We start from the raw sequence: 25,354 nt of genomic DNA on the forward strand, positions 1-25,354 counted from the left end.
TAGTATAACATTCCAGAAACCTACAACCTCCAGATGGTTCCCTGGACCAGATAAGTCCTGAAACCTAGATGGGCCAGCCTCTCCAGAACATCAGCTAATTCCATCTCTTTACCCTATACTATTGACAGCCCCTTCCAACATGAAAAAGTTAAAATGGCCATAGCTCAAATACCTCTAAAGAGCGGGATAGAAAGACCAAAGTAATAGTGGAGTTATACAGAGAAGGTAGGGTTTACAAATGAATATTATTGCTGAATCATTATATTGATATTTCTTTTAGTCTCCAGTACCTTAGAGGAGCTAGAAGTAAAAACCTAAGATTGTAGAATTGTAACCCATACAAAACGCTGAAATTTGTTCTACAGCTAATTGCTGTGCTTTGGAATTTATTGCTTATTTGTACATATGGTATTTTTCACAAAAAAAAAGAGAAAAAAGTCAATTGTGATGATAAGTAATATATTTATTCCTTCTAGCCTCCTATATTCTGGAGCAGCTAGAAGGAAAAATCTGAGAAGATGGCAGGGTAACCCACGACAAATGTGGAATCCGTCTCGTAACAGCTTGTTGAAGAATATTTTGAAAACTATTCTTTTTTCTTCCTTTGCTTTGTATATATGCTGTTTTACACAATAAAAAAGTTTTTAATAAAGACTGTATAATGAAATTCATAAGATGTACTAATTTTCAAAAAATTTGGATATAAAGACATTGGAACGAAAGAAACCATAGACTAAGAGGGCACCAAGGGGGATTCTAAATCCTGGAACTTCTCTGTATTCTTCATTCAAAACATTATTCCCCTCATCACACAAACAGCATATAGACTGAGATTGATTTTCCCTGAGACTCTATTGCAACGGAGCCCTTTTTGAACACCTAGTTTTGATCTTTGTTGTTTTTTTTTTTTTTTTTGCATGAGCAGGCACTGGGAATCGAACCCAGGTCTCTGGCATGGCAGGCAAGAACTCTGCCTGCTGGGCCACTGTGGCCCACCCTAATCACCTAGTTTTAAATACTTGGCAAGTTGTCTTTCTGTTTATCCTCATCTCTCAGTCTCTTTCTTTCAGCTACTATTGCCATCTGCACCTTGGATGTAAGGAGCACTGTGTCACAGCAGTGTGGGATGACATGGGCATTCATGTACAACAGTCATCATTTATGACATAGGTGTAGTTCATTGGCTTTACCCAATCACAGCAAATTATAACACCAATATACCCAAGTTGTGGAAAATCTATTTAAACCCGAGTGCAATTAGAGAGGTTGTTGAGTTACACATATGCAAATGAGTGTGTCCAAAGTCAGCACCATGACCCTGTAGTGTGCCACACCCACTGGTGACAGTATATAAATGCCACAGTCCCGAAGGGAACATGAAAACGCAGATCTCCTCACTGGAAGTCAGCTGAACTCCCCTCACCTGTCACCATGTACTCCAACTGCTGCTCTGGAAACTTCTCCTCCTGCTCTCTTGGGAGCTCCCTGCGGTACCCAGGTTACGCCTGTGGCATTTCCTGCCCCAGCAACCTGGTCTACAGCACTAATCTGTGCTCTCCCAGCACCTCTCTCTACAGTGGCTGTCAGGAGACCTGCTACAAGCCCAGCAGCTGTGGGGTGTCCTGTGCGGTGTCCAACCCCTGCCTGACGTCCTGTTACCAGCCCAGGACCTCCATGCTCTGCAGTCCCTGCCAGCCAAGATCACTGGACTGTGGCACTAGGAGCACCTGTTCCCTTGGCTTTGGAGCAAGAAGCTGCTACTCCCTGGGCTGTGGAGTCACTGGTTTCAGATCACTGGGTTGTGGAACCCGTGTCTCCCCATTCCTGGGATATGGTTCCGGATTATGCTGCCCATCCTACTTTCCTTCTAGGAGCTGCCAGCCTTCTTGCTACAGACCGACGTGTGGATCCGGCTTCTATCGTTCAACGTGCTAAGCGTCAGATTCTTTAGACAATTGAGGTCAAAATCTACTCAGAGCAGCCATTCTTTTCATTCCGCTGTATTACCATCATCCTTATTTTCTCCCGTCTCCAGCATCATACATTGAACCACTGGCTGTCAGGCAGCTTCTGACAACTGAAATTTAACAAATGAAAATCAAGTTCTAAGATTTGAGTGTTGACGGATTATGTCATTGGAATCTCCTCAAAATGCAGTCGAAAATTAAATTGTCATCTAATAAATATTTAATCTTTCATTGAATTACATTGTTTGCCTTATTATTTAAAATATTTATTCATATTATTTTCATATTCAAAGATTTGGGGGGTTAAAATCAAGTCAATATAATTGTGCAACTGGATGTTGGCACTTACAATTGATTATTTTGAGCAAGTTTTTGTTGAGGTTGGATAGATTCTTGATTGAGGCAGTCATTTTATGGAAATCCCTATTTTGTTTATACAGACATTTCTCAACAGCAATGAGCCATGCCTTAAATAGGGGACATGCATTTTTGCTGGCTAAGGAAAACTAACAATTTATACATATACTAGGAATGCTGAAAAGAAAATAATGCAATATAATTAAAAATGGTTTTGAACGCATGGACTTTTTTATATGTCTTGTATCAAATTTTGGATTTCAGTTAACAGAAATTTTGAGGCTTAAACAATGCCCAGGGCAGGTGCTTTGCTTATTGTAAATGGGAATAAGGGCCAGAATCCCTGCCTTTCTCAGATAAGGAATCTCTTAGCCTTAACTGAATGCCTGTGTGAAGAGATTCACAGTGGTACCAAGTGGGGATTGAAGAGTTCAGGAGTTATGCGAGCCCCTCCCGGTGCTTCTCTGAAGTGCAAACCTGGATCAAGCTAAGAGCGACACACACTTTTGATACAAGAAATATTGTTCATGTTAATCTTAAGAAAAGTGGAATTAAATAATATTTTTGAGCCCTCTCTGGTCAAATATTTCAGGAAATAATAAAATAGTAAGGGTATCAGCAAGTTCAATGTTATGATAAATCAAATAATAGAGCATAAACATGCCCATTCTAAATCCTGAACAGGGTAAAGCAAACATGTATATACTTTAGCCTTAGCCTGATTTCAACCAAAAGCAAAATTAAAAGCAAGTACATTGTTACTGGCAGTTTACTTGGCACATGATCCCAGAAAGCAAATGTGGATGTAAAATTGAAAAAGAAAATCCCATAAAAGTGTATGATAATAAATGGATTATATACTGATACTCAACTCTGCCAGGACTGTTTTTTTTTCTTTTTTTCTTTTGGATTGCCATGAATGTCTCTTAGCATTGTCTACATAATTTCTGTTCAACAAAGATAAGCATTTAACCATTAGTTTCTATCTCTCATTACTTGTACTATGTTCCACATGTGTATCAACTTCCTGGAACGTCATAACTTGCAAAGGAGAAGCCACAGTGAGTTACTTCAGTTTGTCTAGTTGTGATCTCCGAGACGCAGGTAGAAAGTGAAAGAAGTGTGGTATATGATTGGTGAAAGATGCTATTTGTGCAAATTAAGCTGAAGTCTCCACGAAACACCTCATTTGCCTGTGATCCTAGGAGGGACCATCAAGATTTAAGAGTTAAAAAGGAATGTCTGATATATCTTTTTCACTTGCTACTCAAACAAGTTTGTGTGAAAGCAAACATTAAGTATTATAGACCTGTTGGGACAAGAAGATACAGAGGACCAATGAGGATAAGAGCCTTGCTGAAGGATATATATGAAAAAGCTTTCAGAACCTTTGTTCTTAAATGATCCTGATTTTGGTGTTCTTTACTAAACTTTTATTTTGATTTTCGAGTCTTATTTAACCAAAGAGCCTTGAGTACTAAAGAAATCACTTCATCTGAACAGATGAAAACTCCTATTGGCTCTAATCTCATGAGTAATATCCACAATAGAAAGTAAATTAAAATACATAAAGCAGGTGCAAAAGAATAAGGAATGGTGAACTCATTTCTTTCCAAAACACTGTATACATTGTAGTAAATAGAGAAAGAGTTTATGGTGAACAATTCACAAGGAAATTTTCAAAGATTCAGAGTGTTATGAAAAATCTTATATTGTTAATTTTAATTATCATTATTAGTGTTATTCAGCTTGTTCAGATTAAGGTTTAATTGATACATGTCAAGACAATATCTTTCTCAAAAACTAACACTATACTTTAGTATTGTTAAGAAACATAAGCCTCATTCTCATATCTGCCCCATGCATTCAACACCAGCAATGATAAAATGAAGAGAACCAGCTTCTTGTTAGTAAATTGAAAATAAAAAAGGAACCCAAATAAGTAAAATTATTATGTACTTGACAGATTTCATATATCCTTTCTAAATCTTCCTATAAAAACACCTATTACTCTTAGAATGAATTTTCTTGGAAAAAAGATAAAAAGAAAACAGAAGTTTCCAAAGCATATGACCTCTCCCTAAGCCTGTAAACTACGTTTCCATTTCTGTAAGTTACATTATAGAATTTTGGAGGAATCCCACAGAATATCATTGAGAATACCTTGAGAGATGAAATTAGTATTACAAGATGGAGAAGTAACTTAAGGTGTGGAAGAAGGATTGAATATCTAATATGGAAAAATATATAACCCTAAGTAGAAACAGGAAAAAACTACTAGTAATGACTAAAATCCACAAAAAAGTGCTGAAATTCTTATGGAAACAATAGACAGAAAAGAAAGGGGCTATTAACAATGTAAGGAAAAAGTTTGATTCCCAAAATAACTTACTCAATATTAAAAATGTCATTATATTTTAAAACTTCACCTTCCATTTTGACTGCTAGAATATAGCTTGCTTGTATATAATTAAGAATTATGTGTTTATCATAAAAACAACTATATTTCTTCTCAATAGGATTCTTACTCATATTTACCATGATAACACACGTAACCAAAGTTTTTATTTATTTTATTATTGAGACAACAAATAATTTTACCTTCAATATTAACTCTCTAACTGAATTCACATTGGAATTCTCAAAATAACATTTTAAACATTTGACAAGACTACTCTGATTCTTTGAACCGATGTAGAAATCAAACCATTATTGGAATTAATTTATTTTCTTTCTGAAACATTGGACAATATTGATATAAAGCTGGTTTCATCCAATTTTTTTGTGAAGTTCTACTAACAGACTGACACATCATCATCTCTTTCTCATTTCTTTAGCGTATGGCAAAAAACCTTCAAATTAAACGTGAACTAAAAAGTTTTGAATACTTATTGGCCATAATGGAAATGCATGATCAGAGTGACTTATTAATACACCTTGCACAAGTATTAATGCTAAATTATCATCTTTTCAAGAAATATTCTTTTAATTTCAACTCTTTTGATGCAGACACTGGTAATTCTTTAGCAAAATTATGTCTTTTATTTTTCATATTGTCAATGATATCAGTGGCATCTGTGTTGGACAGTAAATATAAAATTTTTGTACAAGTTATATGTTCACCATTAGTATTCTTTAGTAATTGAGGTGTAGTACTAACTTCTTTCCATTAAATGGAAACATTTCTTTTTTGGATCATGGCCCCTGAAGAGAGTTTGCAAAAATATCAACAAGAAAGGTATTCCTAACAATTAAACAAATAATTTTATATTTATGCAATCCAATAAGTGATAAAACTTTTGTGGCAATATCACGCATATAATTCTTTATATGTTCTGAAGCACAAATTCTCATGCTCAATTTCCTGCACATGTTTCATAGAGTTTTAACCTGTAATGCTCAAATTTCCCACTCATCCTACTTACTTGTGGCCTGATACATATTGATGTATCATCTGGCAGGCTGTGGAAGTGTCCATAGCACTACAGGCTAGATTAGGAACAAATGACCCACCACCCAAATTTGAAGGCTTAGCCTGTCCAGTACCCTGTCTCTGAATGTAATTTGCTTTTGAGCAATTGTTCTCTATGCTTTCCTTGAAAGGATACTGTTAACGCTGTTTTGTGGCCCAATGGGTAGAAAGGGTAGGATAAGCCTTATCTTCTTTAGGATTTAACAATCTCTTAAATTGGAAAGTGTGCCTGTTTTATGGTATCTTATATCCTACTGGATGGAAAGTAAGTGGTTGTCTCCTAAACCATGCATAGTTAATTTTTAGGGCAACTGTTTCTGAATATAAATAAAAAGTGACAAATCTGAGATAACTGCTAAATGGGACAGGGTTCTGGGACAACAGGAATAAACCAGGACCTGTGAAGGCTCTGGGTGTACAGATCAATGTCATCTGTAACTTTGGTAATGTTGTCTCTGACTTCATGAATAAAAGAGTTTGGGGGGACTTGCTATTGCAGATCCAAGGACCTCCACCTGGTTGGTAGTTTCATTGAGTTCTAGAACAACAGAGTATTTGCCTTGACTTGCCACGAGAATATTTAGTTAAGGGTTTTATGGTGTATTTTTGCACACACGTGGTATCCAGTGAACAACTTAAAAAGAGACAGAAATGGGATTTCATCAAACTTCTAAAACTGATGCAAAAAAAAATAAGTTTAAGCTAATTAATACCAATCAAAAGCAGTGGGTTCTCTGCCTGATGTGCTCGAATAACCAAATCCTGAGACACCAGGTGTTTGAAGAGAGTTTATTGGTTAGTAAAAAGCAGGAGATCAGATGGCCTATCAGCATCAGAAACTTGCTTCCCAGAACTGCAGTAATTCTGATAGTTATATAGTATCAAAAGATGTGCCTGTTTTAAGATAATGAGCACAAATGGATCCAGATAACAACAGTAGAGATGATCTAATTATTGAGAATATGCAGATTACTTACATGCTTATCTGTGAATGTTTGTAAGAAAATGGTGGCATTAATATGATGATGAGCATGATTTTTAGTATTATAATGAGGTATAAATCACGTATAAATTTAAAATTTAAGCTTCTACGCACGTCAAGTGGGTCAATTATGGTTAAATCCAGCTATATCTAGTAAGAGTGCTTTGGAACGGGGTGAGTTAGTTATGGGCTGTCTTAAGACTTTTCATTAATAAACATTAGGGGCTATATTTAGTGATCATAAGATGCCAAAGTTGGAAAATAAGATAAGGATTTACAAGTAGAGGCTAGTTACAATGTTTTACACTCAAAAAATAAAAGCTATATAGTTATGCAATCATTATCAAATAGTAAGTTAGCTGGAAAAAACAGTTAAGTAATTTGAGGTATTTCCCTTAGTCTAATATACAAGAAAGTGAAAAGAAATATTTATATAAACATTCAGTAATCATAATCACTTGTTAAATTCTAAATCCTCAGTTAAATACTTAATAATAAATGTTAGAATGTGGTAGAGTTATCATTTTGAGACTTGATTGATCTCTTACCTCATAGTAAAAGACTTAGCTTACTAGCACCCTCACCATTTGTAACTCATCAATATCTGGCTTCTTATTGGATATTCTCATACCATTTCACACAAATTCTACAGTCTTATTTTTTAAAAAAAAAACAAACTTTCTTCCATTATTATGTCAAATAATTAATTTAGCATTTCTTACAACTTGAATTTATTTTCCATAAAAATATTGAAGTTTCTGACTCCCTACAAAACAGAAAGCAAATCATCTATTTTTTACTCTTAACAGTGTGTATTCGTGCCTTTAATTTGTAAAGCAGTGGCAGATAGAAGAAACATGAAATATGAAATAATTTCTTCCATTTCAGTAAGTAAATTGGATAATTTTAATCTTTAGAGTACAACATTGAAAATGATCATTTTAAGATATAGCAAAATTTCAGCCAGGTACTTAGAAGTATTTTTAACACATAAAATAAAGAAGACTATTAAAACACATATGCATAAGTCATGTAACATATTTTATTTAAGTGATAGCATTGTTTTCAATATTAAAGTGGAAAAAATCTGCTATGGGAAATAACTAGAAGGCATATTAAGAAGAATTATACTTCAATATTGCGTATCTGTATACTTAGAGGCAAGTAGTCTTAGCATCTTTTTCTAACGAAAACATTTTCTAGTTACTGGAATTCAAATTATACCTGACCTATGGTGGTTTAGAGTAAGGGTCCAATTTGTTGGCTAATAACAAAGTCAATAGATGGTGTAGCTCTTGATATAAAGTGTATTAGGCCTTCAAACTTTGGGTTGTGGCTCCCCATACGTGGACATTATTCGGATCCTGTAGTTTCCAGTGGGATGTGGGCCCAACACTTTTCACCCCTAAATTGTAGATCTAGCTTCTTCAGCCCCACTTATTTCTCTTCTAGAAACTGCCTGTCTCTTTCTTACCAACCAGCTTGTGCGTCTGGCTTCAATTAATGAGTTTTACAATCCTGAAATTCAACCTAATACATTTCATATGAAAACCTATACCATCTAATTATACAGAAATGGACAGAACGTCACAATGGATGCCTGGCAGCTGCTGGGCTCACAGAAGGACTCCTGACAGCCACTGAAAAGATATGAGCCCAGATGGCTGGTGCTCAGAGAGCAGAGGTCAGTGCTGTTGACTAGACTATAGGGTAGGAAGAGCCACAGAAGAAGTCTGGGTAAAACATACAACCCTCAGGAGGGTAAGAAGAGATACATGTAGTGTAGTAGCTGGAAGAAATTTATCCATTGAAGTGAGTTTCAGCTGAGATACACTAAGATTCTGAGCTCTGATTTTATCTACTGAACTGGGCTTCCTGTATACTCAGCAGTAGACGTATTATCCAAAAGGATCAAGCTTTCTGTCTTTGTGTCCTTCATTGACATGTGTGGTGCAATTATCTCTATAACTGCATTTGTATAGTTTCCCATAAACTGTGTTAATGGATCTATAATTTTGTTATAGCGAAACAAAGCTCATAAACTGCCCTTATGTCAGAAATGCCTTTACTGTTTTACACAAATGTTCATCCGTCATATCAGGAAAGCCTCTTTTTGTCTCCTTGGTGTATGCCTCATGTGTCCTGTTTCTGGCTGTGCTGAGTGAAAACATTTATTTAAAGTGTGGAGAACATGATATAGTATCTTTTTTTAATAAATGGATTAGAGGCACATTTTCTACTCTAATGGTTAACCTACTAAAGCTTGACCCTACTTGTCACAATTCCTTCTCATTCTGAAAAATAATTGTTCATTTATTATATACTGTTACCAAATATCTCATGTCCATTGGTACAGGCATATGTTAGCCAAGTCAATTGAAGGTTTTTGATGACCAGGAACTGAGAGAATTCTGGACAAATATTTAAGGACATGGTTACAGGAAGGGACAGAACTGAAAGAGTCATAAATGAAACCATACAAAAAGTATCCAGAATCCTGATACTACTGATTTGAAGAAAAGACACAATTTAACATATCTGATCCAATCATGTAATCATCTATACAAGTGTCTGTCCTGAAAATATACTTCTCCAATCTTCAACTACAGGAGGATTATTTGACAAAGGAGGGCACCTGGTATGGTCTGAAATGTAATGATGCACCTGTGCTGAATCTATGCTTTACGCTTGCAGGCACAGTGCTGATTGAGCATAGCAAAGATTCCAGGGAAGTCTGGAGTTGTGAAATAGGGAACACCTCCAATTTCCATCCCTATTTGGAGTCTTTCCTAATAGCCTTGAAGATATTCTTAGAATGCAGAGCAGCCTCAAGCACTTCCTTTCTTCTCTTCCTCCACCAGTCATACCCCATTCCCTATCCATTTTCTCCTATAGGCATTTCTCTAATACATTAATTTCACCCTTATGCCCATCACGGTGTCTACTTATTAAAAAATCTGAATTGATGTAAGTCATATAGAGTGACTTTTTGCCAGCTGTCTTACATTTCTCTGTAGGTTCAATGTTTTCCCCAGAAGTCTGATTATCCAACTTTACCTATCTTGCATTTTAAATTTAATCCCCCACCCCCAGTAATTTCTGCTCTTACCTCTTTCACTTCACTCTTTTTGCTTAATTTGGGTTAATATGATTTCCTATTTTAACTTCTTGATATTGACATCAGGTAACAATTTTCAGACTTCCTTCTTTTAAAATATGTTGTCAAGGCTATAACTTTCTCCATAAGAATGGTTTATCTGTATATATTTTGCATTTTAATCTTGTTTTTTTCCTTTGATCATGGATAATTTAGAAGCATAATGTTTAATTTACAAATTACAAATACATGATGATTTCCTAGAAAATTTTGTTGTTGCTTTTTTGGCTGTTGTTTTCTAGCTCAAAGCACTATGGTCAGGGAACTTACTCCACCTGTTCTCTACTTTTGGAATTTGGTGAAATTTGTTCTTTAGCCCAACATAATGTCTAATTTGGCAAATGCTCCATAGACATTTGAAAAGAATTAATATTCTGAAGTGGTTGTGTGTAATGTTCTAGTCATTTCCATTAATCAGAAATTTTAATGTCATTCACATCTTTTATAACTTTATACTTTGTTTGTGGTTCCCATATGAGTTGATGCCTTTCATTAATTTTGGTTAATTCTCATCCGTAGTCACTTCAAATTTTGTTTCTTCCTTCTTATCTCCCCATTTTCATTCTTAGAGTTAAATGAAAAGAAAGACATTTAAACTATGTTCCATATGCCTCGTACGCTCTCTCTGTTTTTTTTTTTTTTTTTGATACATTCAATCTTTTTTTGTTGTTGTTTTCTACCTTGAAAATTTATTTCTGTGTCATTTTCCAATCACAAATTATCTGTTCTGTTATTCCTAATCTCCTCTTCAACCTATCCCATTATATTTTTTAATAAGAGGAATTATTCTACTTTTAATTTAAATTTTCAAATAATTTCTTTTATATGGTTTTCAGATTTGAGTCAAAATTCTTAAAATATCTTTATTTCTTTAAACATAATTATTCTTGAAAATAATGCTTCCTATTTTCTGTTGTTAATTTCTTCATTGATTTCATTTATTTTTGACCTGTCAAGTATCTAGACTGTCTGGATCAGATTCTATTTTGTGGTATTCCCTTGTGTCCAGTTTTATCCTCTCGTATACTGTTTTAGTTTGCAAAATGCTGCCAGAATGCAATATACTAGAAATGGGTTGACTTTTATAAAGGGGATTTATTAAGTTACAAATTGACAGTTCAAGAGCATAAGAAAAGTCCAAACTAAGGCACCCAGAAAAAGATATCTTGAATCAAGAAAGGCCGGTATCTGTCATATGAGGAAGCACATGGCTGGTATCCTTCCGTCCTTGTTCCTGGTTCCCTTGCTTCAGCTTCTGATGCTCATGGTTTCTTCTCTAAGCATCTGTGGTCTGTAACTTAGTTTCTCCAGGGCACAATTCTGGGTTCCAGCATGCTTGCCATCTCATTGGAAGACACATGGCAACATCTAATGGGCTTTGTCACCAAACGTCCCTGTCTAACCATCTGCTCTCTCTGTTGGCACTCCAGTTATCTCCAAATATCTGCATCTCTGTCCTGCTCTGAGCAACTACAAACTATTTCCTCTTTTATAGGACTCCAGGAAACAAACAAGACCCACCCCTTGAACGGGTGAAGTCACAGCTCCATCTAATCAAAACAGCAAACCCACAATTGAGTGCATGACATCTCAGTGGAAGGAATCTAATCAAAATTTACACCCACAATTAAGTGGGCCATATCTCAATCAACACAAACACATCAAGAGGATCCCACCCTACAATATTAAATCAGGATTAAAGAATATGGCTTGGGTTCATATCAGTTTCAAACTAGCACAAACAAATACATTTTGAGAGTATAGCAGATCTTCAAATAAAAGGGTTCTGGATGATTTTACCTTCTGTTGCATAGGATTTATTTAAATTTCTGTCAGGCTGCTAGAATCAGCTATTGTTATGCTTCAAACTGTGGTTTCAGTCCTATAAGAAGTTTTCTAATAGCAATTCAATTTTATTTCTAGTAATTGGCCATCCAGTGTCTGGAATGGTTCCCAGGGTACCCCAACTTTTTGGTAGGCCCTTACTTCCAATTTTGTCCGCACACTCTCAGACTCTTATTTGTTATTTTCAAAATCAGTATATACCTTTAGAGGAAGAATAACTCCAAATATCAGGATGATTTCTTCTAACTTCAAATATGACACATATTGGGTCTCTGTAACTCAGGTTTCTGAGTTGTTTTCTCAGAAATTGTCAAAACAGATATATATTTTCTGTATTTTAATGAGCATTTTGTTTGTTTTCAGTGGGAAGAATGGTTCTGATATTTTCGCCATATTGAATTGCTAATATTGTGTAACTTTGATTACTTTTCCTTTTGAAATATATAGAAGTGATTCAACAGGTGATTAACTATAGTGAGGGTAGCCGTTTAGATATCCTAGAGTTTCAATGGTAGTAGATAAAACCTACCAAAGTTCAGTGCGCCTGAATGCTGCTTCCATGTTTATAAAATCTGCCTTTCCAAATCTCTCTTCAATTTTATTCCACTTGCACCTTTTTTAAACTATACCTCAGTGTTGCAATATGATCTGAACTCAGTACATCTTCACACATTTCTTTTTTGCTCATTCCAATTCATCACTTAAGACTCCACCTTATTTCCATCTGTACTTCTTGTATCTGTGATTTCAACATGACACCCACCCTCTTCCTTCATCAACTCGATATTCACCTCACATTCTGAAGACTAACGACAAAGGACATCACAGCCTAAGGACTTTTTCATCTCAGAGTTTTCTGTACTCCTGTTTAAGGAATCTTCCACTAGATTAGGCTGTAGTTGTCCATATTGGGAACCAGTTCATGAAGACTCTCTTGTCATTCTTCTATCACATATAATATTTTCCTACTCACTTACTGGCATTTCCTGAGATCACCTAACAAACGGACTACTTACATTTTAATCCATGTTCCCAACCCTTGATTCTGGATATGTTACATAAAAAGACATGCTACATTCTTAGATGCTTCATTAAATATGATTATTCAGAAACCTTCAATGTTTTACCAGCATGAAATTATATATATATATACATATACATAATTTATATACATATATATACATTTATATATATATACATATATAATTTATATACATTATATATATATAATATATATATACCACTATGGAAATAAAACTGAGAACATATTACAAGAGTTAAATGTGCTTTAATATTGCATTAAGCATATTTCAGGATACAGTTATGACATCCTTCTCTAGTGAAAATGAATTCCATAATATGGAACTCAGAAGCCCTCAAGTATATGTTGGGTAATATTAAATAATGTTGTATGGTTAGCTCATGTGTCAACTTTGCCAGGTGATGTTGCCCAGTTGTCTGATCAAGCAAGCTCTGACCTATTTCTGTGAAGACATTTTGTAGACTTAAATCATCAGCTGCTGGTAACATTTACAGTTAGCCAAGGGCTGTGTTTTTTGCAATAAGTGATGTTTAATCTAATTAGTTGATGGCTTTAAAAGAGAAATCAGAAGACAGAACCTATCTCCCTCCACTTTAGCAAACCAGCATGTCCTGAGGAATTCATCAAAGACCTCCATCAGATTTGGCAGCTTGCAGCATACCCTATAGAATTTGAACTCATGCATCCCTAAAGTTGTATGAGGAAGTGTCCCAAATGCCAAGAGCCCCAACTACTGCCACATTACCTTCTCATTTGCAGCCCTCAGTTATGGCCTTTTGGGGAATTTCTTACAGTCAGTTCCCTGAGGAAGAGAATATTTGGGCCTGGTCTACAGATCATCCTCCATAATATACAGGTACCACCCAAAAGTGGACAGCCGAAGCACTGCAGACCCTTTCTGGAATTTCCTTGAAGGACAGTGTTGAGAGGAAATCCTCCCAGTGGACAGAACTTTGAGTACCGGTTTGTCTGCTAATGGTTTGGTCAGGGACTTGGGTGGAGCATGCTTAGAAGAATGGTGACAAAGAGTCTAGGGAAGAGGAATGTGGATAGAGCTTTCTCATGGGCATCAACTGAAGATACTAATGTCTCAAGTGAGTGCTCACCAGAAGGAGACTTCAGCAGAAGGTTTTAATAAGCAAGTGGATAAGATGACCAGGTCTGTGAATACAAGTCAGCCTCTCTCTTCAGTCAATTCTGCCATCAACCAATGGGCTTATAAAGACAGTAGTCATGGTCGTAGGGATGGAGGTTATGCGCGGGTGAACATGGACTTCCACTCTCCAAGGCCAACTTGGGCTGAATGCCCAATCTGCCAGTAGCAGAGACACAGCCCTGTAATGGCACCGTTCCCCAAGCTACTTTCTCTAACTGAAATGGACATATAACTCTGTGATTTGTTCTAACTAGAATTGGCACATAATCTGCGTATGGATTTGCCTTCCTCGTATGCAATGATTCTGCTAAAACTACCATCCCTGGACTTATGGAATGCCTTATTCACCGTCACAGTATTCCACGCAGCATTGCTCCTGATTCAGGAACTCATTTTACAACAAATGAAGTGTGAGAATAGGCACATGCTCATAGAATTCTCTGATCTTACCTTGTTCCCCATCTTCTTAAAGCAGTTGGATTGATAGAATGGTGGAATGAACTTTTGAAGACTTATTTATGGCATCAACTAGGTGGCAATACCTTGTAGGGCTGGGCCAATATTCTTCAGGAGACTGTGTATGCTCTGAATCAGCAACCACTAATTGGTTCTGTTTCTCCCATAGCCATGATTCACAGAGTAGAAATGAGAGTTGCACCACTCACTATTACCCTTAGTGATCCACTAGGAACATTTTTGCTTCCTGTCCCTGCATCCTTGAGGTTTGTTGGTTTACAGGTCTTAATTCCAAAAGGAGTGCTTCCACTAGCTACCCTTAGTGACCCACTAGGAAAATTTTTGCTTCCTGTCCCTCCATCCTTGACCTCTGTTAGTCTACAGGTCTTAATTCCAGAAGGAGTGCTTCCACCAGCAGACACAACAATATTCCATTAACTTGGAAGTTAAGATTGTGACCTGGGCACTTGTGCTTCTCATGCATCTGAATCAATAGACAGATAAGGGGATTACTGTATAGGCTGCAGTGATTGATCCTGATTTTTAAGGATAAATAGAAAAGCAACTTCACTGTGGAGGCAAAGAAGAGATTTCCTGGAATGCTGGAGATCCCCTAGGGTGTCTCTTAGTACTAACATACAGTGTGATTAAAGTCAATGGCAAATTGACTTTACCCAAACCATGTAGGACTACCAATGGACCAGAAACTTTAGGAACAGTTTAGTTCACCTAACCAGGCAAAGAACCAGCCAGCTGAGATGCTTGCTGAGGGTAAAGGGAACATGGAATGGATAGCGGAAGAGGGTAGTGATAAATATGAACTGTGACCACATGATCAGTTACAGAAATGAGGACTGTAATAGTATAAATATTTCTTCCTTGTTTTGTTATCAGTATGTTTGTATTTGTACATAAAGCAAATATATTTATTTCCTTCTCTATCATATGCCCTGATCATATGGCATAAGTTGTATTGTTCATATCATAGTGTTTAAGTTATAGGATTCAAGTTTAATAGTGAACATTACCCAAGGAATTACACACTATTCTGGAGATATTTAGTGCATTTCCAGATACATATAAGACATTTGAGTGTCATTAGGTAAAAAACATATATATTGTTTTTCTTTATTTAAAGATTACACATGATTTCAGCAGATGTTTATAGCTGCCAATTTGACAAAATATGGGCTGTGATGGTTCGGTTCAGGTGTCAACTTTGCCAAGTGATGTTGCCCAGTTGTCTGATCAAACAAACACCTTTCTGTTGCTGTGAGAACATTTTGTGTACTTTAGCACACTGATTACATCTATGACTGATTATCTGTAGTTGGCTAAGGAGAGTGTCTTTGGCAATGAGTGACATTTAATCTAATCAGTTCAAGACTTTAAAAGAGAAGTTAGAAGAGAGAAACTATCTCCCCCCATTTCAGTCAGCCAGCTTTTCCTAGGGAATTCATCAAAGACCTTCATTGGAGTTGGCAACTTACAAATTGTCCTATGGAATTTGGACTTGTGTATCCCAACAATTGCATGAGAAACTTTTCTAAAAACTCATATTTACAGATATCTCCTTTTGGTTTTTCTCTAGAGAATCATGATTACTATAGTTAATGATTATTAATGCATACTGATTAAAGAGAATGGATTTGATTTTATTTATCAAGTTTATAAAACAGATGATTAGTAAAAAATGAGATTGATGGCATGTTAATGATAAATTGCTAGTAATTTCTAGAAGAGAAATAGTTGTGTTTAAAAAGTTGTAATTATTATAGAAGTTTTTTTTTTAGTTAGACCTAAACAGTCACCCCCAGAGAGCATCTTTTGTTGCTCCAATGTGGCCTCTCTCTCTCTCTCTCTAAGCCAACACAACAAATGTCCCTCCCTGCTGTGTGGGACATGACTCTTAGGGGTATAAATCTTCCTGGCAATGTGGGAAAGAAATCGTCATTGTGGGATGAGCCTGGACCTGGCATCAAGGGAGTGAGAAAACCTTCTGACTTAAAGGGGGAAAAGAGAAATTAAACAAAATAAAGTGTCAGTAGCTGAAAGATTTCAAGCACAGTTGAGAGATTATCCTGGAGGTAATTTTTATACATTATATAGATATCCCTTTTTCATTTTATAGTGCTTTGGAGTAACTAGAGGGAAGTACCTGAAACTGTAGAGCTGTGTTCCAGTAGTCATGCTCTTTTATTTATTTATTTATTTATTCATTTATTGTTTTACACAGCACTACAGTTTCTGGCACTTCCCTCTAGCCTCTCTAATATCAGGAATTCTCTAAATGGGGAAGTAGAATTTTCCCCCTTTCTTGCCATTTCCCCAAGGGGACTTTGAAAATGCTTTTTTATTCATTGTTCAAATCTCTCTGGGATTCATTGGGACATCACTCCGGAAAAACCTACAAAATCTCATGCCTTCTTTCAGTTTCCATGTACTTATGGTGTTCAATTAAACTGTCCATTAAGTTATTTTAGGAAATGCACTAGTCAAAATATAAATTTTGTACCAAATAAACATTTATTCTTTTGTCCCACACAGAAGTTAAAGTTTTAAAATATGAATTACCATCTATTTTCAACACCCTGCAGTATTGACATTCCTTTGTTTTTCCTCATGTTTCTTAATGTGACTGTGATTGTGAAAACTTTGTGTCTGATGTTCCTTTTATCTAGGATGAGTAACAAATATGGATGAAAAAATAAACAAACATTAGGGGAAACAAAGATTGAAGTAAATTGAGTTGATTGAAATAGATTTCTATAATTTAGCTAAGAAAGGTTTGTCTTCTTATAATGGGCCCTAGTAAAAAGTTTAAGATCCGTTCTGTATGAGGGTGTTCACATCTCAATTGAAAAAACCTAATCAAAATGTCCCACCCACAATAGGTCTGTACCCACAGGACTGCTAACTGATGTTTCTTAACATGACATTTTCTGGACTAAACACAGCTTCAAACCACATCAGAAGGAAAACTATGTTACCTATGATCCCAATTTACTTAGAGAGACTTCATGAGAAGCAAATTGTCTTCACTGTAGCAGACAAGAGAACTCAGAAAAAAAAAAATGGAACTTCATATTTAAGAAAGAAAATGTTGTACTTAGCTCTAGAAGTGTCAGAAAATTTTTTGAAACTTGGCCAGGGTGAAGCTAAAGATACCGTATGAAGACTGAGCCCCTGGATATTTATAAATACAGATGATATAAAGGGAAATAACTTGAATTTCATAAAATATGCTAATTTTCAAAAGTGGTGATTATAAAGATACTGGAATAATACAAACCATAGTTTAAGAAGGCAATAGAAGAGAAATGAGAAAGCCCTCTCTCCTTCATTCAAATGATTCTTCCCCCTCACCACACCGGGGCAGACTACTTGGCAGACAGGCTCAAATCAATCTCCCCTGAGACTCTACTGCAATGGAGCCCTTTTTGATCACCGTTTCTTTAAATACTCTGCAAGTTCTCTTTCTGTTTCTAGCCATCTCTCAAGTTTCAGCTACTATTCCCATCTGCACCTTGGATGTAAGGAGCACTGTGTCACAGCAGTATGGGATGGAGTGGGCATTAACATACAGCAGTCATTTATGACACAGGCATAGTTCATCGTTTTTTGCTCTATCACAACAAAATTACAACACTAATAATCACAAAATGTAAAACATCTATTTAAACACAAGTGCAATTAAAGAGATTGTTGAGTTACACATATGCAAATGAGTGCATCCAAGGTAAGCACCATGACTCCAGTGTGCCACACCCATTGCTGAGACTATATAAATGCCAGGGTCCCAAAGGTAACATAAAATCACAGATCTTCTCACTGGAACTCAGCTGAACTCCCCTCACCTGTCACCATGTACTCCAACTGCTGCTCTGGAAACTTCTCCTCCTGCTCTCTTGGGAGCTCCCTGCGGTACCCAGGTTACTCCTGCAGCTTTTCCTGCCCCAGCAACCTGGTCTACAGCACTGACCTCTGCTCTCCCAGCACCTCTCTCTACAGTGGCTGTCAGGAGACCTGCTACAAGCCCAGCAGCTGTGGGGTGTCCTGTGCGGTGTCCAACCCCTGCCTGACGTCCTGTTACCAGCCCAGGACCTCCGTGCTCTGCAGTCCCTGCCAGCCAAGATCACTGGACTGTGGCACTAGGAGCACCTGTTCCCTTGGCTATGGAGCAAGAAGCTGCTACTCCCTGGGCTGTGGAGTCACTGGTTTCAGATCACTGGATTGTGGAACCCGTGTCTCCCCTTTCCTGGGATATGGTTCTGGATTATGCTGCCCATCCTACTTTCCTTCTAGGAGCTGCCAGCCTTCTTGCTACAGACCAACCTGTGGATCCAGCTTCTATTGTTCAACTTGCTAAGTGTCAGATTCTTTAGACTATTGAGGTCAAAATCTATACTCAGAGCAGCCATTCTTTTTATCCAGACCTGTTACCATTATCCTTATTTTCTCCAACTTGCTAAGTGTCAGATTCCTTAGACTATTGAGGTCAAAATCTATACTCAGAGCAGCCATTCTTTTTATCCAGACCTGTTACCATTATCCTTATTTTCTCCATCTCCAGCATATCATAGCACTAGCTGTCAGGTAGCTTCTGACGACTTTGAAATTGAGTAATTAATATTCAAGTTCTAAGAACTTCAATGTTGATAGAATACAAGTTATTGGAATTTCTGCAAAAAACAATTGAGATAAAAATTACATTATAATAAATATTTAATCTTGCATGGAAATCCATTGTTTGCCTTATTATTTTTAAAACAACAAGTGTTTTGAATACATTGGGCCTTCAGAGAATGGGAGGTTAAAATCAAGTCACTTTTACTGTGAAACTAGATATTAGGAACTGACCATTTGATCATTTGAGCAAGTTTTTGTTGACATTGGATAGATTCTCGATTGACATAGACATTTTGTGAAATCTCTATTTTGTACGTACAGACATTTCTTGTCAGCAATGAGATATGCCTCAAAATACTGGACATGCATTTCTGCTGATTAAGGAAAACAAAGGAGTTGGTATGTACATTAGGAATGCTGAAAACAATAATGCAATATATATTAAAGGGGTGTTGAACACATGGAATTTTTTTTACATGGCTAGTATCAGATTGTGAATTTACCATGAGTAGATAACAGGAAGTTTAAACAACTCCCAGGGCAGACATTTTGCTCATTTTAGGTGAGGATAAGTGCCAGAATCCTTGCCTTCCCTAGGGAAGGAATTCCTTAGCGAAAATTGTATGCATGGGTGAGGAAAATCCACTGGTATCAAGTAGAGAGTGACCGGGTTCAGGAAGTGTGAGATTCCCTCCTGATGCTTCTCTAATGTACAACCTAGGTTAAGCTGAGAGCAACTCACACTTTTGATATCAGAAATATCTTTCAAATTTATCTCAAAAAAAATGGGATTAAATATTACTATTCTTAAGTTCTCACCAGTCAAGTGTTTCAGGAAATAATTAAATGCTAAGAAAATCAGCAAGTACAGTACAATGTTTTAATAAATCAAATAGTAAAACATAACCATTACCATTTTAAACACCTGAGCAGGGTGGGCAAATGTATATATTCATTAGTTTCAGCCTGATTTCCACCAAAAGCAGAATTAAAAATAAATACATGGTTGTAGGTGGCTTTTTTTGGCACATGATCCCAGGAGGCAGGTGTGAGTGTAAGAAGGAAAGAGACAATCCCTGAAAAGTGCATGTTTTAAAAATTGACTATATAACGTGAAACTGGGACACAATGCTGCCAGGACCTTTTCTGGAATCCATAGAATGACTCCCCAAATAGTCTACCTCAGTATCTGACCAACAGGGACAAACTTTTAACAATTAATTTTTATCTCTCGATTCTTGAACATTGTTCCATACGCATATGAACTTCCTACAATCTCACAACTGTACAAAGGAGAAGTGGAGGTGAGCTACTTGTTTTCCTAGTACTAACCTCAGAGATGTCCAGGTAGAAGGTGAAATGGGCCTTGCATATGATTGAATGAAGGTGACTTTGTGCAAAGCAATTGAAGTCTACATGAAATTGTTCACCATAGCTTGTCTATGATCCTGGATATGGGTATCAAGATTTAAAAGAAGGAAAAGGGGGTATCTGATACATCATTTTCATTTGCTATTCAAACAGCCCTGTGAGAAAGGAAACATTATGCATGATAAACATATTCCAGCATGAAGCCATGGTGGCGCCATGAGAATCTGAGGCTTGCCAAAGTATATAGATTAAAGAGCTTTCACAATCTGTTCTCTTAAATCATCTTGATTTGGTATTATTTACAATAGCTTTCTTTTTGCAAGTCTTAGTTTAACCTAAGAGCCCTGAGTACCACTGATAGTATAGAGATTGTTTCATCTGAATGGGTGAAAACACTCATTGGACTTAGACTCATGACTGATATCCACACACACACAAAAAAAATGTAAAAATAAAAATAATTTTTAATTCAGCGGGATAATGATAAGAAATAGTGAACTCATTTCTTCCCAAAACATTGCATATACTGTAATAGCCAGTATATTAGAGAAATATGGGATTAAGGGCCATTCACAAGGAAATTTTAGAGATCCTGCATTTTATGCCAAACTTATATTGTTAATTTTGATAATCACAATGTTACTTATCATATCCAGATTGATGATTCAAGATCGTAGGTGTCTAGACAATTTCTTCCTCAATAATTAATAGCACTATATATAAGAATGCTTAAGAAACTATAAGCCTCTCTCTAGTATCTTCAAATTATGAGTTCAACCCATATCCCCCCAAATTAAGAGAATCATTCTTGATAATAAATTAAGAATAAAAAAGGAATCAAAGGAGATTAAATTATTATATACTTAATAAAATACATTTCTTATCTTCCTCCTAAAACTCCCTGCAAAAATAATTTTCTTAGAATGGATTCTCTGAAAAAAAAGAAAAGAAATTGCCAAACTCGGATGATGTCTTCCTAATCCTGAAAACTCTATTCCCATTTTGGTGAGTTACACTGTGTAACAGTGGAGGCAGCCTGCAGAATGTATTGGGAAGTCTGTCCTTGAGTAGAGGAAAATGGTATCACAGGACGGAGTAGTAAGATAAGGTAGAAAGATTGAATGTCTGGCATGGAAAAATATAGAGCCCCAGTTAGAAACAGGAGAGAATGACTAATAATGACCTAAAATTTAAAAAAGGCTCAAAGTTATTAATAAAAGAAGAGAAATAAGAAGAAGGAGAGATTAACAAAGTAAGGAACAACATTTTGATGGCAAAAATAACTTAACTCGAGCTATTAAAGAATGTTTTTAATTTTTAAAATAACAGTTTCCATTTTGACCAGTAGAATATGGCTTGATTGGATATAATTACATTTCATGCATTTCACAAATACAACTGTATCTCTACTCCATGGGAATTTTACCTTATTCGTTTACTGCAATATTATTTATTACCACCATTTTTATTTTATTTCTGAGACAACATGTACTCTTACCTTCAATATTAACTCTTTGATGGAATATACATTAGAATTCTCAAAATAACATTTTGCACATTTGACAAATTTACTTTGATTCTTTGAGCTGGGTGTAGATATCAAACCATTACCGAAGTTAATTCATTTTCTTTTTGAAGCGTTTGACAATATTGATTTAAAACTGTCTTTGTCTAAATCTTTGAAGTTTCCCTTCTGTTACCAGAAGAACTTCCATTTGTTTATTTCGTGCCCAGAAGAACTTGGAATTTAAGATGAGCTAAAATAATTTTGAACATTTATTTGATTAAAATGAAAATGTATGCATCAGAATGATATATTAATATACCATGTGTTAGTACTTAACACATGGTATATTAATATATAAAATCATCAACTTTGTAAGATATATAATTCAAGCTGGCTATTTTGAAGTAGATACTGATACTTCTATAGCAAATTATATCTTTTGCTTTTCATGTGGCCATTGATAGCACTGTCACTGATGTTGGATAGTAAATGTGATAAAATTTTGTAACATGTTATATATCCACCATCAGCATTATTTAGTAATAGAAATGTAGTACTAACTTGTTTCTATTAAACACGACTCTTGTTTTTGGCTGATAGCTCCTGAAAGGACTTCGTAAAATTTCAAAGAGGAAGATAGTCCTAACAATAAAATAAATAATTGTATATTTATACAATAGTCATAGGCAATATCATGCAGATAATTCTGCGTATGTTTTGATGCATAAATTCTCATACTCAATTTCATGCACATATTTCATATGCTGTTAAGCAGTAATCCTCAAACTTCCCACTCGCCCTGCTTACTGATGGTCTTGTGACTATTGATACTTCATTTGGCATTATATGGAAGTGTCCATAGCACTACTGGTTAGTTTAGAACAAATGACCCACCACCCAGATTTAAGGGCTTGACTTGTCCAATCCCCTGTATCTAAATATAATTTGCTTTCTCATGCTGTTTCTGAAAGGATAACTTTAGGAATCTGATTGGCTTAGAAAGAGCAAGGGGGAAAAAAAGGTGGGATAAGCCTTATCTTTTGTAGGATTTAACAGTCCTTTAAAATGAAATGCGTGTTTGTGGTTTATGTGCCTTATATCCTACTACCTGAAAAGTGAGTGGTTTTCTCCTAACCATTCAAGGCACATTTTTAGTGCAACTATTTATGATTTTAAATAAAAAGTAAAAAATTTGAGATGATTGCCAAATCATCAGACGAGGTTCTGGGGCAACAGGGATAAACTGGACATGTTACTGACCTGCTCATAAGGAGTGAGGCCATTTGTAACTTTAGCAATGTTGTCTCTGACTTGATGAATACAGAGTTTGGGGGGTAATTGCTGATCCATGGATTTTCACCTGCCTGCAAGTTTAGCTGAATTTTGTAATTAGAGAATATATGCACTGAGTTGCCTTTAGAATATTTGGTTTTGACTTTTGTGGATTTTATGTTTGTTTGTTTTTACATATATGCGGAATCAATTGAATAACTTAAAAAGACAGAAAAATGGGATATCATCAAACTTACAGGAATGATTATATGAAAAAATGTCCAGGCAAATGAAACCAATTAAAAGTGGTGGATTCTTTGCCTGCGCCACTCAAATGACCAATTCCTGAGATTGCTGGTTATCAAAGAGAGTAAGAGTTTATTGGTACACGTGAAACAGACAATCAGATTAATTATCAACCTAAAAATCTATCTCCTTGACCTGCAGTAGGTTTTAGGGCAGGTTTTAAGATACTGAGCACAGCTGCCTGAGATGAATAGGTTTGAGATGATCTAATTATTGAGTGTGTACACCTTATGTGCTTATTCCCAGACCTTATGTAAGAAAATGACAGCTTTATATGATGAGAAGTATGGTTTGTAGTATTCTAACGAGTTATAAGACACATATATAAGTTACGTTGCTTCATGTCTGGCAGACCAGTCACAGTCAGATTCAGCTCTGTTTAGCAAGAGAGCTTTGGAATTGGGGGTGGGTTGATTCTGGACTGACGCAAACCCAGCTGGCAGATGCTGAGAGAGCTGAGGTCAGCGTGGTAGACGAGATAGTTGGAATAGGAAGTGCCATTGAGAAGCAGCCTGGATAAATCAGACAACCCCCATGAGAGTGATAGGAGACTTTTCCAGAGTAGCAGTTGGAAGACATTTGACAGAAGTGAGTTGAAGCTGAGTTACACTAAAATTCTGAGCTAAGGTCATGTCCTGGATAGGGCTTTCCATACACTCATCAATAGGTGTGGTACCCTATGGGAGGGTCAAGCTTTCTATCTTTGTGTACTTCATTAACACATGTGTAACTCAATAATCTCTGTAATTGCATTTGTTTAGCTCCCATAAATTGTATTAATGGGTCGATAGTTTTGTTATTGCAAAACAAAGCTAATGAATTGCTCTTAAGTCAGAAATGCTATGACGGTTTTACACAAATATCCATCCCATCATGGCCAGGAAACCTCTTCTTTTCCCCTTGGTGTATGCTTCATGTGTCTTGCTTCTGGCTATGCTGGGTGAAAACATTTATTCAAAGTGTGAGGAACATGATACAGTATCTTTCTTGAGTATCATTGGATTAGAGGTAGAATATCTACCGGAATGAGGAAACCAACTAAAGATTGACCCTACTTGTTACAATTCCTTCTCATTCTGAAAAAATTTGTTTCATTCATTACATGCAGTTATCTAGTGTCTCATGTCCTATAGGTAGAGAAACATATTATCTAAGACAAATTAAAGTTTTTTGATGACCAAGACCTGAGAGAATTCTGGATAAATATTTAACGACATAACTACAGGAAGGGACAGAACTGAGATGGTCACAAATGGAAACCTATTGGGGCTCTTAAGAACAGCATCAAAGATCCTGGTACCACAGAGGTGAAGGAAAGAGACAATTAAACATATCTGATCTGAGTTGTGATCCAGTTATGTTATCATCTCCACTTGTCCAGTCCTGAGATACACTTCTCAGATCTTCAACTACATGGGACTTAAATTACGAAAGGTGGCACCTGGTATGGTCTGAAATGTAATGATGTGTTTGTGATGAATCCAAGCTTTACACTTGCAAGCACAGTGCTGATTGATCATAGCCAAGATTCCAGGGAAACCCTATTCCTGTGAGATAGGGGAAACCTCTAATTGCCACTTTTAGTTAGAGTATTTCCTGATAGTCTTGATAAATGGTCTTTTGAGCATACAGCAATCTCAAGCACTTCCTTCCCTCTCTCCCCAAACCAGTCTTCCCCCATTTCCTAATCATTCTCTCCAATAGGAATTTCTCTAATACATTCCTTATATCCTTAAGAATCTAATACATTCCTTATATCCATCTTGGTGTCTACTTCTTGAAGGATATGGACTAACACATTAAGTTATAGAACCACATTTTACTAGTTCACCTGC

At 36.2% G+C, this 25,354-nt stretch overlaps 2 protein-coding genes across 2 annotated transcripts; both read left to right on the top strand.

Annotated features, from left to right (window-relative positions):
- Positions 1 to 1,203: 1,203 nt before the first annotated feature.
- On the top strand, positions 1,204 to 2,203 carry LOC143648047 (keratin-associated protein 13-1-like). Its single transcript, XM_077117658.1, has one exon. It carries the CDS (start codon positions 1,432 to 1,434, stop codon positions 1,933 to 1,935), a length of 504 nt encoding a protein of 167 aa, XP_076973773.1. The 5' UTR covers positions 1,204 to 1,431; the 3' UTR covers positions 1,936 to 2,203.
- A 16,058-nt stretch (positions 2,204 to 18,261) lies between these two features.
- On the top strand, positions 18,262 to 18,894 carry LOC143648048 (keratin-associated protein 13-1-like). The gene has a single exon (XM_077117659.1). It carries the CDS (start codon positions 18,300 to 18,302, stop codon positions 18,801 to 18,803), a length of 504 nt encoding a protein of 167 aa, XP_076973774.1. The 5' UTR covers positions 18,262 to 18,299; the 3' UTR covers positions 18,804 to 18,894.
- Positions 18,895 to 25,354: the final 6,460 nt, after the last annotated feature.

The sequence above is a fragment of the Tamandua tetradactyla genome, chromosome 10, assembly GCF_023851605.1.
Source record: "Tamandua tetradactyla isolate mTamTet1 chromosome 10, mTamTet1.pri, whole genome shotgun sequence".
In the NCBI taxonomy this organism is placed as follows: Eukaryota; Metazoa; Chordata; class Mammalia; order Pilosa; family Myrmecophagidae; genus Tamandua; species Tamandua tetradactyla.